We start from the raw sequence: 17,651 nt of genomic DNA on the forward strand, positions 1-17,651 counted from the left end.
AGCAGCTACTGCCCCAAAACCGCAATGACTTTTGCACCAAGCAAATATTGACCCAAAACCGCAATGACTTTTGCACCAATCAAATACTGCCCCAAAACCGCAATAAATTTTGCACCAAGCACATACTGACCCAAAACCGCAATGACTTTTGCACCAAGCAGATAATGCCCCAAAACCGCAATAACTTTTGCACCAAGCACATACTGACCCAAAACCGCAATAACTTTTGCACCAAGCACATACTGACCCAAAACCGCAATGACTTTTGCACCAAGCAAATATTGACCCAAAACCGCAATGACTTTTGCACCAATCAAATACTGCCCCAAAACCGCAATGACTTTTGCACCAAGCACATACTGACCCAAAACCGCAATGACTTTTGCACCAAGCAGATACTGCCCCAAAACCGCAATAACTTTTGCACCAAGCACATATTGAGCCAAAACCGCAATAACTTTTGCACCAATCAAATATTGAGCCAAAACCGCAATAACTTTTGCACCAAGCAGATACTGCCCCAAAACCGCAATAACTTTTGCACCAAGCACATACTGACCCAAAACCGCAATGACTTTTGCACCAAGCACATACTGAATCAGAACTGCAATAACTTTTGCACCAACCAAATATTGAGCCAAAACCGCAACGACTTTTGCACCAAGCAAATACTGCCCCAAAACCGCAATGACTTTTGCACCAAGCAAATACTGCCCCAAAACCGCAATAACTTTTGCACCAAGCACATACTGACCCAAAACCGCAATGACTTTTGCACCAAGCAGATACTGCCCCAAAACCGCAATGACTTTTGCACCAAGCACATACTGACCCAAAACCGCAATGACTTTTGCACCAAGCAAATACTGCCACAAAACCGCAATAACTTTTGCACCAAGCACATACTGACCCAAAACCGCAATGACTTTTGCACCAAGCAGATACTGCCCCAAAACCGCAATAACTTTTGCACCAATCAAATACTGCCCCAAAACCGCAATGACTTTTGCACCAAGCACATACTGACCCGAAACCCCATTGCTCTGAAACTGCAATAATTTTTGCACCAACCACATACTGAACCAGAACTGCAATAACTTTTGCACCAACCAAATATTGAGCCAAAACCACAATGACTTTTGCACCAAGCAAATATTGACCCAAAACCGCAACGACTTTTGCACCAAACAAATACTGCCCCAAAACCGCAATGACTTTTGCACCAAGCACATACTGACCCAAAACCGCAATGACTTATGCACCAAGCAAATACTGCCCCAAAACCGCAATAACTTTTGCACCAAGCACATACTGACCCAAAACCGCAATGACTTTTGCACCAAGCAGATACTGCCCCAAAACCGCAATGACTTTTGCACCAAGCAGATACTGCCCCAAAACCGCTATAACTTTTGCACCAAGCAAATATTGACCCAAAACCGCAATGACTTTTGCACCAAGCACATACTGACCCAAAACCGCAATGACTTTTGCACCAAGCAGATACTGACCCGAAACCCCATTGCTCTGAAACTGCAATAACTTTTGCACCAACCACATACTGAACCAGAACTGCAATAACTTTTGCACCAACCAAATATTGAGCCAAAACCACAATGACTTTTGCACCAACCAAATATTGAGCCAAAACCGCAATGACTTTTGCACCAAGCAGATACTGCCCCAAAACCGCAATGACTTTTGCACCAAGCACATACTGACCCAAAACCGCAATGACTTTTGCACCAAGCAAATACTGCCCCAAAACCGCAATAACTTTTGCACCAAGCACATACTGACCCAAAACCGCAATGACTTTTGCACCAAGCAGATACTGGCCCAAAACCGCAATAACTTTTGCACCAAGCACATACTGACCCAAAACCGCAATGACTTTTGCACCAAACAAATACTGCCCCAAAACCGCAATGACTTTTGCACCAAGCAAATATCGACCCAAAACCGCAATAACTTTTGCACCAAGCAAATACTGCCCCAAAACCGCAATGACTTTTGCACCAAGCACATACTGACCCAAAACCGCAATGACTTTTGCACCAAGCAAATACTGCCCCAAAACCGCAATAACTTTTGCACCAAGCACATACTGACCCAAAACCGCAATGACTTTTGCACCAAGCAGATACTGCTCCAAAACCGCAATAACTTTTGCACCAAGCACATATGGAACCAAAACCGCAATGACTTATGCACCAAGCAAATATTGAGCCAAAACCGCAATAACTTTTGCACCAAGCAGCTACTGCCCCAAAACCGCAATAACTTTTGCACCAAGCAAATATGGACCCAAAACCGCAATAACTTTTGCACCAAGCAGCTACTGCCCCAAAACCGCAATGACTTTTGCACCAAGCAAATATTGACCCAAAACCGCAATGACTTTTGCACCAATCAAATACTGCCCCAAAACCGCAATAAATTTTGCACCAAGCACATACTGACCCAAAACCGCAATGACTTTTGCACCAAGCAGATACTGCCCCAAAACCGCAATAACTTTTGCACCAAGCACATACTGACCCAAAACCGCAATAACTTTTGCACCAAGCAAATACTGCCCCAAAACCGCAATGACTTTTGCACCAAGCACATACTGACCCAAAACCGCAATGACTTTTGCACCAAGCAAATACTGCCCCAAAACCGCAATAACTTTTGCACCAAGCACATACTGACCCAAAACCGCAATGACTTTTGCACCAAGCAGATACTGCCCCAAAACCGCAATGACTTTTGCACCAAGCAAATATTGACCCAAAACCGCAATGACTTTTGCACCAATCAAATACTGCCCCAAAACCGCAATAAATTTTGCACCAAGCACATACTGACCCAAAACCGCAATGACTTTTGCACCAAGCAGATACTGCCCCAAAACCGCAATAACTTTTGCACCAAGCACATACTGACCCAAAACCGCAATGACTTTTGCACCAAGCAGATACTGCCCCAAAACCGCAATAACTTTTGCACCAAGCACATATTGAGCCAAAACCGCAATAACTTTTGCACCAATCAAATATTGAGCCAAAACCGCAATAACTTTTGCACCAAGCAGATACTGCCCCAAAACCGCAATAACTTTTGCACCAAGCACATACTGACCCAAAACCGCAATGACTTTTGCACCAAGCACATACTGAACCAGAACTGCAATGACTTTTGCACCAAGCACATACTGAACCAGAACTGCAATAACTTTTGCACCAACCAAATATTGAGCCAAAACCACAATGACTTTTGCACCAAGCAAATATTGACCCAAAACCGCAACGACTTTTGCACCAAACAAATACTGCCCCAAAACCGCAATGACTTTTGCACCAATCAAATACTGCCCCAAAACCGCAATAACTTTTGCACCAAGCACATACTGCCCCAAAACCGCAATGACTTTTGCACCAAGCACATACTGACCCAAAACCGCAATGACTTTTGCACCAAGCAAATACTGCCCCAAAACCGCAATAACTTTTGCACCAAGCACATACTGACCCAAAACCGCAATGACTTTTGCACCAAGCAGATACTGGCCCAAAACCGCAATAACTTTTGCACCAAGCAAATATTGACCCAAAACCGCAATGACTTTTGCACCAAGCACATACTGACCCAAAACCGCAATGACTTTTGCACCAAACAAATACTGCCCCAAAACCGCAATGACTTTTGCACCAAGCAAATATCGACCCAAAACCGCAATAACTTTTGCACCAAGCAAATATCGACCCAAAACCGCAATAACTTTTGTACCAAGCAGCTACTGCCCCAAAACCGCAATAACTTTTGTACCAAGCAGCTACTGCCCCAAAACCGCAATGACTTTTGCACCAAGCAAATATTGAACCAAAACCGCAATGACTTTTGCACCAATCAAATACTGCCCCAAAACCGCAATAAATTTTGCACCAAGCACATACTGCCCCAAAACCGCAATGACTTTTGCACCAAGCACATACTGCCCCAAAACCGCAATGACTTTTGCACCAAGCAGCTACTGCCCCAAAACCGCAATAACTTTTGCACCAAGCAGCTACTGCCCCAAAACCGCAATAACTTTTGCACCAAGCACATACTGAGCCAAAACCGCAATAACTTTTGCACCAAGCAAATATCAAACCTAAGCCCTGTTGCTCCAAAATCGCAATAACTTTTGCACCAAGCAGATACTGACCTGAAACCCCATTGCTCTGAAACTGCAATAACTTTTGCACCAACCACATACTGAACCAGAACTGCAATAACCTTTGCACCAACCAAATATTGAGCCAAAACCGCAATGACTTTTGCACCAATCAAATACTGCCCCAAAACCGCAATAAATTTTGCACCAAGCACATACTGACCCAAAACCGCAATGACTTTTGCACCAAGCAGATACTGCCCCAAAACCGCAATAACTTTTGCACCAAGCACATATTGAGCCAAAACCGCAATAACTTTTGCACCAATCAAATATTGAGCCAAAACCGCAATAACTTTTGCACCAAGCAGATACTGCCCCAAAACCGCAATAACTTTTGCACCAAGCACATACTGACCCAAAACCGCAATGACTTTTGCACCAAGCACATACTGACCCGAAACCCCATTGCTCTGAAACTGCAATAACTTTTGCACCAACCACATACTGAATCAGAACTGCAATAACTTTTGCACCAACCAAATATTGAGCCAAAACCACACTGACTTTTGCACCAAGCAAATACTGCCCCAAAACCGCAATAACTTTTGCACCAAGCACATACTGACCCAAAACCGCAATGACTTTTGCACCAAGCACATACTGACCCAAAACCGCAATGACTTTTGCACCAAGCAAATACTGCCCCAAAACCGCAATAACTTTTGCACCAAGCACATACTGACCCAAAACCGCAATGACTTTTGCACCAAGCACATATTGACCCAAAACCGCAATGACTTTTGCACCAAGCACATACTGACCCAAAACCGCAATGACTTTTGCACCAAGCACATATTGACCCAAAACCGCAATGACTTTTGCACCAATCAAATACTGCCCCAAAACCGCAATGACTTTTGCACCAAGCACATACTGCCCCAAAACCGCAATAACTTTTGCACCAAGCACATATTGAACCAAAACCGCAATGACTTATGCACAAAGCAAATATTGAGCCAAAACCGCAATAACTTTTGCACCAAGCAGCTACTGCCCCAAAACCGCAATAACTTTTGCACCAAGCAAATATGGACCCAAAACCGCAATAACTTTTGCACCAAGCAGCTACTGCCCCAAAACCGCAATGACTTTTGCACCAATCAAATACTGCCCCAAAACCGCAATAAATTTTGCACCAAGCACATACTGACCCAAAACCGCAATGACTTTTGCACCAAGCAGATACTGCCCCAAAACCGCAATAACTTTTGCACCAAGCACATACTGACCCATAACCGCAATAACTTTTGCACCAAGCAAATACTGACCCACAACAGCAATGACTTTTGCACCAAGCAGATACTGCCCCAAAACCGCAATAACTTTTGCACCAAGCACATACTGACCCAAAACCGCAATGACTTTTGCACCAAGCAGATACTGCCCCAAAACCGCAATAACTTTTGCACCAAGCAGCTACTGCCCCAAAACCGCAATAACTTTTGCACCAAGCACATACTGAGCCAAAACCGCAATAACTTTTGCACCAAGCAAATATCAAACCTAAGCCCTGTTGCTCCAAAATCGCAATAACTTTTGCACCAAGCAGATACTGACCTGAAACCCCATTGCTCTGAAACTGCAATAACTTTTGCACCAACCACATACTGAACCAGAACTGCAATAACCTTTGCACCAACCAAATATTGAGCCAAAACCACAATGACTTTTGCACCAAGCAAATATTGACCCAAAACCGCAACGACTTTTGCACCAAACAAATACTGCCCCAAAACCGCAATGACTTTTGCACCAAGCACATACTGACCCAAAACCGCAATGACTTATGCACCAAGCAAATACTGCCCCAAAACCGCAATAACTTTTGCACCAAGCACATACTGACCCAAAACCGCAATAACTTTTGGACCAATCAAATATTGAGCCAAAACCGCAATAACTTTTGCACCAAGCACATACTGACCCAAAACCGCAATGACTTTTGCACCAAGCACATACTGCCCCAAAACCGCAATAACTTTTGCACCAAGCACATACTGACCCAAAACCGCAATGACTTTTGCACCAAGCACATACTGACCCAAAACCGCAATAAATTTTGCACCAAGCAGCTACTGCCCCAAAACCGCAATAAATTTTGCACCAAGCAGATACTGCCCCAAAACCGCAATGACTTTTGCACCAAGCAGATACTGCCCCAAAACCGCAATAACTTTTGCACCAAGCAGCTACTGCCCCAAAACCGCAATGACTTTTGCACCAAGCAAATATTGACCCAAAACCGCAATGACTTTTGCACCAATCAAATACTGCCCCAAAACCGCAATAACTTTTGCACCCAGCACATACTGACCCAAAACCGCAATGACTTTTGCACCAAGCAGATACTGCCCCAAAACCGCAATAACTTTTGCACCAAGCACATATTGAGCCAAAACCGCAATAACTTTTGCACCAAGCAGATACTGCCCCAAAACCGCAATAACTTTTGCACCAAGCACATACTGACTCAAAACCGCAATGACTTTTGCACCAAGCACATACTGACCCGAAACCCCATTGCTCTGAAACTGCAATAACTTTTGCACCAACCACATACTGAACCAGAACTGCAATAACTTTTGCACCAACCAAATATTGAGCCAAAACCACAATGACTTTTGCACCAAGCAAATATTGACCCAAAACCGCAACGACTTTTGCACCAAACAAATACTGCCCCAAAACCGCAATGACTTTTGCACCAAGCACATACTGACCCAAAACCGCAATGACTTATGCACCAAGCAAATACTGCCCCAAAACCGCAATAACTTTTGCACCAAGCACATACTGACCCAAAACCGCAATGACTTTTGCACCAAGCAGATACTGCCCCAAAACCGCAATGACTTTTGCACCAATCAAATATTGAGCCAAAACCGCAATAACTTTTGCACCAAGCACATACTGACCCAAAACCGCAATGACTTTTGCACCAAGCAGATACTGCCCCAAAACCGCAATGACTTTTGCACCAAACAAATATTGAGCCAAAACCGCAATAACTTTTGCACCAAGCAAATATTGACCCAAAACCGCAATGACTTTTGCACCAAGCACATACTGACCCAAAACCGCAATGACTTTTGCACCAAGCACATACTGACCCAAAACCGCAATGACTTTTGCACCAAGCACATACTGACCCAAAACCGCAATGACTTTTGCACCAAGCAGATACTGCCCCAAAACCGCAATAACTTTTGCACCAAGCACATATTGAACCCAAACCGCAATGACTTATGCACCAAGCAAATATTGAGCCAAAACCGCAATAACTTTTGCACCAAGCAGCTACTGCCCCAAAACCGCAATAACTTTTGCACCAAGCAAATATGGACCCAAAACCGCAATAACTTTTGCACCAAGCAAATATGGACCCAAAACCTCAATAACTTTTGCACCAAACAGCTACTGCCCCAAAACCGCAATGACTTTTGCACCAAGCAAATATTGACCCAAAACCGCAATGACTTTTGCACCAATCAAATACTGCCCCAAAACCGCAATAAATTTTGCACCAAGCACATACTGACCCAAAACCGCAATGACTTTTGCACCAAGCAGATACTGCCCCAAAACCACAATAACTTTTGCACCAAGCACATACTGACCCAAAACCGCAATAACTTTTGCACCAAGCAAATACTGCCCCAAAACCGCAATGACTTTTGCACCAAGCACATACTGACCCAAAACCGCAATGACTTTTGCACCAAGCAGATACTGCCCCAAAACCGCAATAACTTTTGCACCAAGCACATATTGAGCCAAAACCGCAATAACTTTTGCACCAATCAAATATTGAGCCAAACCCGCAATAACTTTTGCACCAAGCAGATACTGCCCCAAAACCGCAATAACTTTTGCACCAAGCACATACTGACCCAAAACCGCAATGACTTTTGCACCAAGCAAATACTGCCCCAAAACCGCAATAACTTTTGCACCAAGCACATACTGACCCAAAACCGCAATGACTTTTGCACCAAGCAGCTACTGCCCCAAAACCGCAATGACTTTTGCACCAAGCAAATATTGACCCAAAACCGCAATGACTTTTGCACCAATCAAATACTGCCCCAAAACCGCAATAAATTTTGCACCAAGCACATACTGACCCAAAACCGCAATGACTTTTGCACCAAGCAGATACTGCCCCAAAACCGCAATAACTTTTGCACCAAGCACATATTGAGCCAAAACCGCAATAACTTTTGCACCAATCAAATATTGAGCCAAAACCACAATGACTTTTGCACCAAGCAAATATTGACCCAAAACCACAACGACTTTTGCACCAAACAAATACTGCCCCAAAACCGCAATGACTTTTGCACCAAGCACATACTGACCCAAAACCGCAATGACTTTTGCACCAAGCAGATACTGCCCCAAAACCGCAATGACTTTTGCACCAATCAAATATTGAGCCAAAACCGCAATAACTTTTGCACCAAGCAAATATTGACCCAAAACCGCAATGACTTTTGCACCAAGCACATACTGACCCAAAACCGCAATGACTTTTGCACCAAGCACATACTGACCCAAAAACGCAATGACTTTTGCACCAAGCAAATACTGCCCCAAAACCGCAATAACTTTTGCACCAAGCACATACTGACCCAAAACCGCAATGACTTTTGCACCAAGCAGATACTGCCCCAAAACCGCAATAACTTTTGCACCAAGCACATATTGAACCAAAACCGCAATAACTTTTGCACCAAGCAGCTACTGCCCCAAAACCGCAATAACTTTTGCACCAAGCAAATATGGACCCAAAACCGCAATAACTTTTGCACCAAGCAGCTACTGCCCCAAAACCGCAATGACTTTTGCACCAAGCAAATATTGACCCAAAACCGCAATGACTTTTGCACCAATCAAATACTGCCCCAAAACCGCAATAAATTTTGCACCAAGCACATACTGACCCAAAACCGCAATGACTTTTGCACCAAGCAGATACTGCCCCAAAACCGCAATAACTTTTGCACCAAGCACATACTGACCCAAAACCGCAATGACTTTTGCACCAAGCACATACTGACCCGAAACCCCATTGCTCTGAAACTGCAATAACTTTTGCACCAACCACATACTGAACCAGAACTGCAATAACTTTTGCACTAACCAAATATTGAGCCAAAACCACAATGACTTTTGCACCAAGCAAATATTGACCCAAAACCGCAATGACTTATGGACCAAGCAAATACTGCCCCAAAACCGCAATAACTTTTGCACCAAGCACATACTGACCCAAAACCGCAATAACTTTTGGACCAATCAAATATTGAGCCAAAACCGCAATAACTTTTGCACCAAGCAAATACTGCCCCAAAACCGCAATGACTTTTGCACCAAGCACATACTGACCCAAAACCGCAATGACTTTTGCACCAAGCAAATACTGCCCCAAAACCGCAATAACTTTTGCACCAAGCACATACTGACCCAAAACCGCAATGACTTTTGCACCAAGCAAATACTGCCCCAAAACCGCAATAACTTTTGCACCAAGCACATACTGACCCAAAACCGCAATGACTTTTGCACCAAGCAAATACTGCCCCAAAACCGCAATAACTTTTGCACCAAGCACATACTGACCCAAAACCGCAATGACTTTTGCACCAAGCAAATATTGACCCAAAACCGCAATGACTTTTGCACCAATCAAATACTGCCCCAAAACCGCAATGACTTTTGCACCAAGCACATACTGACCCAAAACCGCAATGACTTTTGCACCAAGCAGATACTGCCCCAAAACCGCAATAACTTTTGCACCAAGCAGCTACTGCCCCAAAACCGCAATGACTTTTGCACCAAGCAAATATTGACCCAAAACCGCAATGACTTTTGCACCAATCAAATACTGCCCCAAAACCGCAATAAATTTTGCACCAAGCACATACTGACCCAAAACCGCAATGACTTTTGCACCAAGCAGATACTGCCCCAAAACCGCAATAACTTTTGCACCAAGCACATACTGACCCAAAACCGCAATGACTTTTGCACCAAGCAGATACTGCCCCAAAACCGCAATAACTTTTGCACCAAGCACATATTGAGCCAAAACCGCAATAACTTTTGCACCAATCAAATATTGAGCCAAAACCGCAATAACTTTTGCACCAAGCAGATACTGCCCCAAAACCGCAATGACTTATGCACCAAGCAAATACTGCCCCAAAACCGCAATAACTTTTGCACCAAGCACATACTGACCCAAAACCGCAATGACTTTTGCACCAAGCAGATACTGCCCCAAAACCGCAATGACTTTTGCACCAAGCACATACTGACCCAAAACCGCAATGACTTTTGCACCAAGCAAATACTGCCCCAAAACCGCAATAACTTTTGCACCAAGCACATACTGACCCAAAACCGCAATGACTTTTGCACCAAGCAAATATTGCCCCAAAACCGCAATAACTTTTGCACCAAGCACATACTGACCCAAAACCGCAATGACTTTTGCACCAAGCAGATACTGCCCCAAAACCGCAATATCTTTTGCACCAAGCACATATTGAACCAAAACCGCAATGACTTTTGCACCAAACAAATACTGCCGCAAAACCGCAATGACTTTTGCACCAAGCACATACTGACCCAAAACCGCAATAACTTTTGCACCAAGCAAATATCGACCCAAAACCGCAATAACTTTTGTACCAAGCAGCTACTGCCCCAAAACCGCAATGACTTTTGCACCAAGCAAATATTGACCCAAAACCGCAATGACTTTTGCACCAAGCAGATACTGCCCCAAAACCGCAATAACTTTTGCACCAAGCAGCTACTGCCCCAAAACCGCAATAACTTTTGCACCAAGCACATACTGAGCCAAAACCGCAATAACTTTTGCACCAAGCAAATATCAAACCTAAGCCCTGTTGCTCCAAAATCGCAATAACTTTTGCACCAAGCAGATACTGACCCGAAACCCCATTGCTCTGAAACTGCAATAACTTTTTCACCAACCACATACTGCACCAGAACTGCAATAACTTTTGCACCAACCAAATATTGAGCCAAAACCGCAATGACTTTTGCACCAATCAAATATTGACCCAAAACCGCAATAACTTTTGCACCAAGCACATACTGACCCAAAACCGCAATGACTTTTGCACCAAGCACATACTGACCCAAAACCGCAATGACTTTTGCACCAAGCAAATACTGCCCCAAAACCGCAATAACTTTTGCACCAAGCACATACTGACCCAAAACCGCAATAACTTTTGCACCAAGGAAATATTGACCCAAAACCGCAATGACTTTTGCACCAATCAAATACTGCCCCAAAGCCGCAATAACTTTTGCACCAAGCACATACTGCCCCAAAACCGCAATAACTTTAGCACCAAGCACATACTGACCCAAAACCGCAATGACTTTTGCACCAATCAAATATTGAGCCAGAACCGCAATAACTTTTGCACCAAGCAAATATGGACCCAAAACCGCAATAACTTTTGCACCAAGCAGCTACTGCCCCAAAACCGCAATGACTTTTGCACCAAGCAAATATTGACCCCAAACCGCAATGACTTTTGCACCAATCAAATACTGCCCCAAAACCGCAATGACTTTTGCACCAAGCAGATACTGCCCCAAAACCGCAATGACTTTTGCACCAATCAAATACTGCCCCAAAACCGCAATAACTTTTGCACCAAGCACATACTGACCCAAAACCGCAATGACTTTTGCACCAAGCAGATACTGCCCCAAAACCGCAATGACTTTTGCACCAAGCACATACTGACCCAAAACCGCAATGACTTTTGCACCAAGCACATACTGACCCAAAACCGCAATGACTTTTGCACCAAGCAAATACTGCCCCAAAACCGCAATAACTTTTGCACCAAGCACATACTGACCCAAAACCGCAATGACTTTTGCACCAAGCAAATATTGAACCAAAACCCCATTGCTCTGAAACTGCAATAACTTTTGCACCAAGATACTGAACCAGAACTGCAATAGTTTTTGCACCAAGCAAATATCAAACCTAAGCCCTGTTGCTCCAAAATCGCAATAACTTTTGCACCAAGCAGATACTGACCCGAAACCCCATTGCTCTGAAACTGCAATAACTTCTGCACCAACTACATACTGAACCAGAACTGCAATAACTTTTGCACCAACCAAATATTGAGCGAAAACGGCAATGACTTCTGCACCAAGCAAATATTGACCCAAAACCGCAATGACTTTTGCACCAAGCAAATACTGCCCCAAAACCGCAATAACTTTTGCACCAAGCAAATATTGACCCAAAACCGCAATGACTTTTGCACCAATCAAATACTGCCCCAAAACCGCAATGACTTTTGCACCAAGCACATACTGACCCAAAACCGCAATGACTTTTGCACCAAGCACATACTGACCCAAAACCGCAATAACTTTTGCACCAAGCACATACTGACCCAAAACCGCAATGACTTTTGCACCAAGCAGATACTGACCCGAAACCCCATTGCTCTGAAACTGCAATAACTTTTGCACCAACCACATACTGAACCAGAACCGCAATAACTTTTGCACCAAGCAAATATTGAACCAAAACCCCATTGCTCTGAAACTGCAATAACTTTTGCACCAACCAAATATTGAGCCAAAACCGCAATGACTTTTGCACCAATCAAATACTGCCCCAAAACCGCAATAACTTTTGCACCAAGCAAATACTGCCCCAAAACCGCAATAACTTTTGCACCAAGCAAATACTGCCCCAAAACCGCAATAACTTTTGCACCAACCAAATATTGAGCCAAAACCGCAATAACTTATGCACCAAGCAAATATTGAGCCAAAACCGCAGTAACTTTTGCACCAAGCAGATGCTGACCCAACCCCCCGTGTTTTTGTCACCTGCACGTAGATGTCGATCTGGGAGCGGGGGAAGAGGTGCGTGAGGATGGCGGCCTCGAAGGTGTCGCGCAGCAGCAGCGCCAGCTCCCCCGCCTGCCGGTCGCCGTGCGGGCGCCGCCGCCGCTCGCCGGTGCTGAACGTGGCCATGCTGAACTGGCAGTTCACCAGCGCCCGCTCCGGCAGCGCCTTCCCGCGGGACCCCCGCATCTGGGGGGACACCGGGAGCTGGGGGCGTGGACCCCGCGGGGGGAACCGGGGGGATGGGGGGGGCACAGGGGAATGGGGGACCACGGGGAGCTGTGGGGATCCTGGGGAATGGGGGGTCGGGGGGTGCAGAGGGTCAGGGGAGCGCGGGGATTAGGGGAAGGGGGGGTCAGGGGAATGGGGGGACCTGGGGACTGGGGGGATTGGGGGGGGACAGAGGGGCAGAGGGCTGGGGGGTATGGGGGTGGGGGAAAATGGGGGGGAACAGAGGGATTGCAGGAATGGGGGGTCCGGGGAATGGGGGGTCCCAGGGGAATGGGGGTTCCCAGGGGAATGGGGGGTCCCAGGGGAATGGGGGTCCAGGATGGGGGGTCCCAGGGGAATGGGGGGTCCCAGGGGAATGGGGGTCCAGGATGGGGGGTCCCAGGGGAATGGGGGGTCCGGGCAGCAGAACTCTGGGGGGAATGGGGGGAGTGGGAGAATGGGGGGGAACGGAGGGCTCAGGGGAATGGGGGTGTCCAGGGAATGGGGGCTGGGGGTCCCAAGGGAGGGGGGATTCAAGGGAATGGGGGAGCAGAGGGAATGGGGGCAGTGGGAGAAATGGCGGGGAGCGCACGGATCAGGGGAATGGGGGTCCCAGGGGAATGCTGGGTCTGGGGGGCCAGGGGAGCAGACAGTGGGGGGGAATGGGGGGAGTGGGAGAATTGGGGGGTAATGGAGGGGCAGGAGGGATCAGGGGAATGGGGGGTCTCGGGAATGGGGGGCCAGGGGATGGGGGACCCAAGGGAATGGGGAGCAGAGGGAATGGGGAGAGTGGGAGAAATGGGGGGGAGCGCACGGATCAGGGGAATGGGGGTCCGGGGAATGGGGGGTCCCAGGGGAATTGGGGGTCCGGGGATGGGGGACCAGGGGGGCAGAGGGCTGGGGGAATGGGGGGAGTGGGAGAATTGGGGGGGAACGGAGGGATCTGGGGAACGGGGGGTCCGGGGAATGGGGGATCTGGGGAATGGGGGGTCCAGAGATGGGGGGTCCCAGGGAATGAGGGGTCCGGGGAATGGGGGTCCTGGGAATGGGGGGCCAGAGATGGGGGGTCCCAGGGAATGAGGGGTCCAGGGAATGGGGGTCCTGGGAATGGGGGATCAGGGATGGGGGGTCCCAGGGGAATGGGGGTTCCCAGGGAATGAGGGGTCCGGGGAATGGGGGGTCCAGGGAATGGGGGGTCCTGGGAATGGGGGTCTCAGGGATGGAGGAGTCCTGGGAATGGGGGGCAAGGGATGGGGAGTCCAGAGATGGGGGGTCCGGGGAATGGGGGGTCCCAGGGATGTGGGGGTCTGGGGAATGGGGGGTCCGGGGAATGGGGGGTCCGGGGAATGGGGGTCCTGGGAATGGGGGGTCCGGGGAATGGGGGTCCTGGGAATGGGGGTCCTGGGATGGGGGGTCCCAGGGGAATTGGGGGTCCGCGGATGGGGGGCCAGGGGAGCAGAGGGCTGGGTGAATGGGGGAGTGGGAGAATTGGGGGGGAACGGAGGGATCAGGGGAACGGGGGGTCCGGGGAATGGGGGTCCCGGGGGCCAAGGGTGGGAGCGGAGTCCCCGGAAGGCCCAGTGCTGGAGTCCCCGGCGCCGCTCACCTCGTGTGGCCCGTAGACCACGGCCAGCGCCTTGGTGTTGCCCTGCTCGATGTAGGCCGAGCCGTCGGCCTGCTCGAACACGCCCATGCGGGCTCGGACCTTGCGGATCTCGGCGGGCCGGCGCCCGTCCGCCCGGTACCCCTCGTCCGACAGCAGCTCGGTTGCCGCCATCGCTCCCGCTCCGGACTACAACTCCCGGCGTGCCCCGCGCGGGCCGGACTACAACTCCCGGCGTGCCCCGCGAGGGTGCTCCGCTTGCCAGAGCCCGCGTTCTTCCTGCAGCAGGCCACGCCCCCTCTCCCCCGAGGCCACGCCCCACTTCTGCCGAGTCTGACCGAGTCCTGCCGAGTTCTACCGAGTCCTGCCGAATCCCACCGAGTCCTACCGAGTTCTACCGAACCCTACGGAACCCTTCCGAACCATACCGAATCCTACCGAGCCCTGCCGAATCCCACCGAGTCCTGCCGAGTTCTACCGAGTCTTGCCGAGTCCTACCGAACCCTACGGAGCCCTTCCGAACCATACCGAGTCCTGCCGAGTCCTACCGAACCCTACGGAGCCCTTCCGAACCCTACCGAATCCCACCGAGTCCTACCGAACCCTACGTAGCCCTTCCGAACCCTACGGAGCCCTTCCGAGTCCTACAGAGTCCCACCGAGTCCTACCGAACCCTACGGAGCCCTTCCGAACCATACCGAGTCCTGCCGATTCCTACGGAGTCCCACCGAGCCCTGCTGTGTCCTACCGAGTTCTACCCAGCCCTACCGAGACCTGCGGATCCCTACCGAGTCCTACGGAGCCCTGCGGAGCCCTACCGAGCCCTACGGAGCCCTACCCTGTCGTATCGTGTCCTACCGAGCCTTGCTGAGCCCTACCGAGTCCTACGGAGCCGTGCGGGAACGGACCGAGAGCTGCGGAGCCTTACCCTACGGAGCCGTGCGGGAACGGACCGAGCCCTGCTGAGCCTTACCGGGACCTGCGGAGCCTTACCGAGCCCTACCGAGTTCTACCGAGCCTTACCGAGCCCTACGGAGCCGTGAGGGAACGGACCGAGCCCTGCTGAGCCCTACCGGCTCCTGCGGAGCCTTACCGAGCCCTACGGAGCAGTGAGGGAACGGACCGAGCCCTGCTGAGCCCTACCGGGACCTGCGGAGCCTTACCGAGGCGGACCGAGCCGTGCGGTAAAGTCCCGACCCGTGCGGAGCCCTGCTGGTCCGTACCGAGCCGTCCGCTAAGTTCCCGAGCCGTCCGGTGAAGCCCCGAGCCGCCCGGTCCCGTCCCGTCCGGCCATGGCGGCGTCGCCCGGTCCCCGCGGGTTCCAATTCGCCATCGACCGCGGCGGCACCTTCACCGACGTGTTCGCCCGCTGCCCCGGCGGCCGCGTCCGCGTCCTCAAGCTGCTCTCCGAGGATCCCGCGTACCCCGACGCCCCCACCGAGGGCATCCGCCGCGTGCTGGAGGAGGTGCGGCCCCACGACCCCCGGGACCCCCCCGGGACCCCCCCCGGGACATCCCCGGGATCCCCCCGACATCCCCGGGACACCCCTGACATCCCCAGGACATCCCCGGGACCCCCCCGACATCCCCGGGACACCCCCGGGACACCCCTGACATCCCCAGGACATCCCCGGGACCCCCCTGACATCCCCGGGATCCCCGAGACATCCCCGGGACCCCCCCGACATCCCCGGGACACCCCCGGGACACCCCTGACATCCCCAGGACATCCCCGGGACCCCCCTGACATCCCCGGGACCCCCGAGACATCCCCAGGACCCCCCCGGGACCCCCTCGACATCCCCGGGACACCCCCCCGGGACCCCCCTCAGACATCCCTGGGACCCCCCCCAGACATCCCTGGAACCCCACCCCGGGGACCCCCAAGACATCCCCGGGATCCCCCCAACATCCCCGGGAGCTCCCCGGGACCCCCCAGACATCCCTGGGACCCACCCAGAACCCCCCCCGGGACCCCCTCGACATCCCCGGGACCCCCTTGACATCCCCGGGACCCCCCAGACATCCCTTGGACTCCCCCCGAGACCCCCCCCCGGACCCCCTCGACATCCCCGGGACCCCCCCTGGGACCCCCCAGGATCCTCTTTGGGACCCCCTGGGACTGCCCCAGGGTCACCCCTGGAACCCCCCAGGACACCCCCCAAGACCCTTCCCCCCGGCACCTCCTCAGGACCCCCCAGGGTCCCCCCAGCTGGCCCAGTTCCCCCTCCCAGGGCTGGGGGTCCCGCTCGCCCTGTGCTGGGAGGGCTGGGGGTCCGTGGGGCTGGGGGTCCCTGGTGGAGCTGTGGGGCTGCGGGTCTGTGATGGGTCCATGGGGCAGGGGGTCCCTGGTGGAGCCGTGGGGCTGGGGGTCTGTGATGGGTCCATGGGGCTGGGGGTCCCAGTGGGGCCGTGGGGCTGGGGGTCTGTGATGGGTCCATGGGGCTGTGGGTCCCGGTGGGGCCGTGGGGCTGGGGGTCTGTGATGGGTCCATGGGGCTGGGGGTCCCGGTGGGGCTGTGGGGCTGGGTGTCTGTGATGGGTCCATGGGGCTGTGGGGCTGGGGATCTGTGATGGGTCCATGGGGCTGGGGGTCTGTGATGGGTCCATGGGGCAGGGGGTCCTGGTGGGGCTGGGGGTCTGTGATGGGTCCATGGGGCTGTGGGGCTGGGGGTCTGTGATGGGTCCATGGGGCTGGGGG

General features: G+C 50.7%; 2 protein-coding genes across 7 annotated transcripts in view; one reads left to right on the plus strand and one right to left on the minus strand.

Moving 5' to 3' along the window:
* EXOSC4 (exosome component 4) overlaps positions 1-15,267 on the minus strand; it is a 39,831-nt gene extending 24,564 nt beyond the window's left edge. The window contains exons 1-2 of the mRNA XM_065054722.1: positions 14,955-15,267; positions 13,121-13,327 (exon numbers count right to left, since the gene is read on the minus strand). Coding sequence (XP_064910794.1) covers positions 13,121-13,327; positions 14,955-15,125 — 378 coding nt within the window. The 5' untranslated portion in view covers positions 15,126-15,267. The remainder of the gene's footprint in view (positions 1-13,120; positions 13,328-14,954) is intronic.
* A 942-nt stretch (positions 15,268-16,209) lies between these two features.
* Positions 16,210-17,651, plus strand: part of OPLAH (5-oxoprolinase, ATP-hydrolysing) — a 43,290-nt gene continuing 41,848 nt past the window's right edge. For all 6 annotated transcript variants that reach the window (XR_010470829.1, XM_065054712.1, XM_065054713.1 and 3 more), the window contains exon 1: positions 16,210-16,417. Coding sequence is in view for 5 of the 6 variants with exons in the window: in XM_065054712.1 (XP_064910784.1) it covers positions 16,244-16,417 (174 nt within the window). In the remaining variant the exon portion in view is untranslated. The remainder of the gene's footprint in view (positions 16,418-17,651) is intronic.

This window comes from Columba livia, chromosome 2, assembly GCF_036013475.1.
Source record: "Columba livia isolate bColLiv1 breed racing homer chromosome 2, bColLiv1.pat.W.v2, whole genome shotgun sequence".
Taxonomy (NCBI): domain Eukaryota; kingdom Metazoa; phylum Chordata; class Aves; order Columbiformes; family Columbidae; genus Columba; species Columba livia.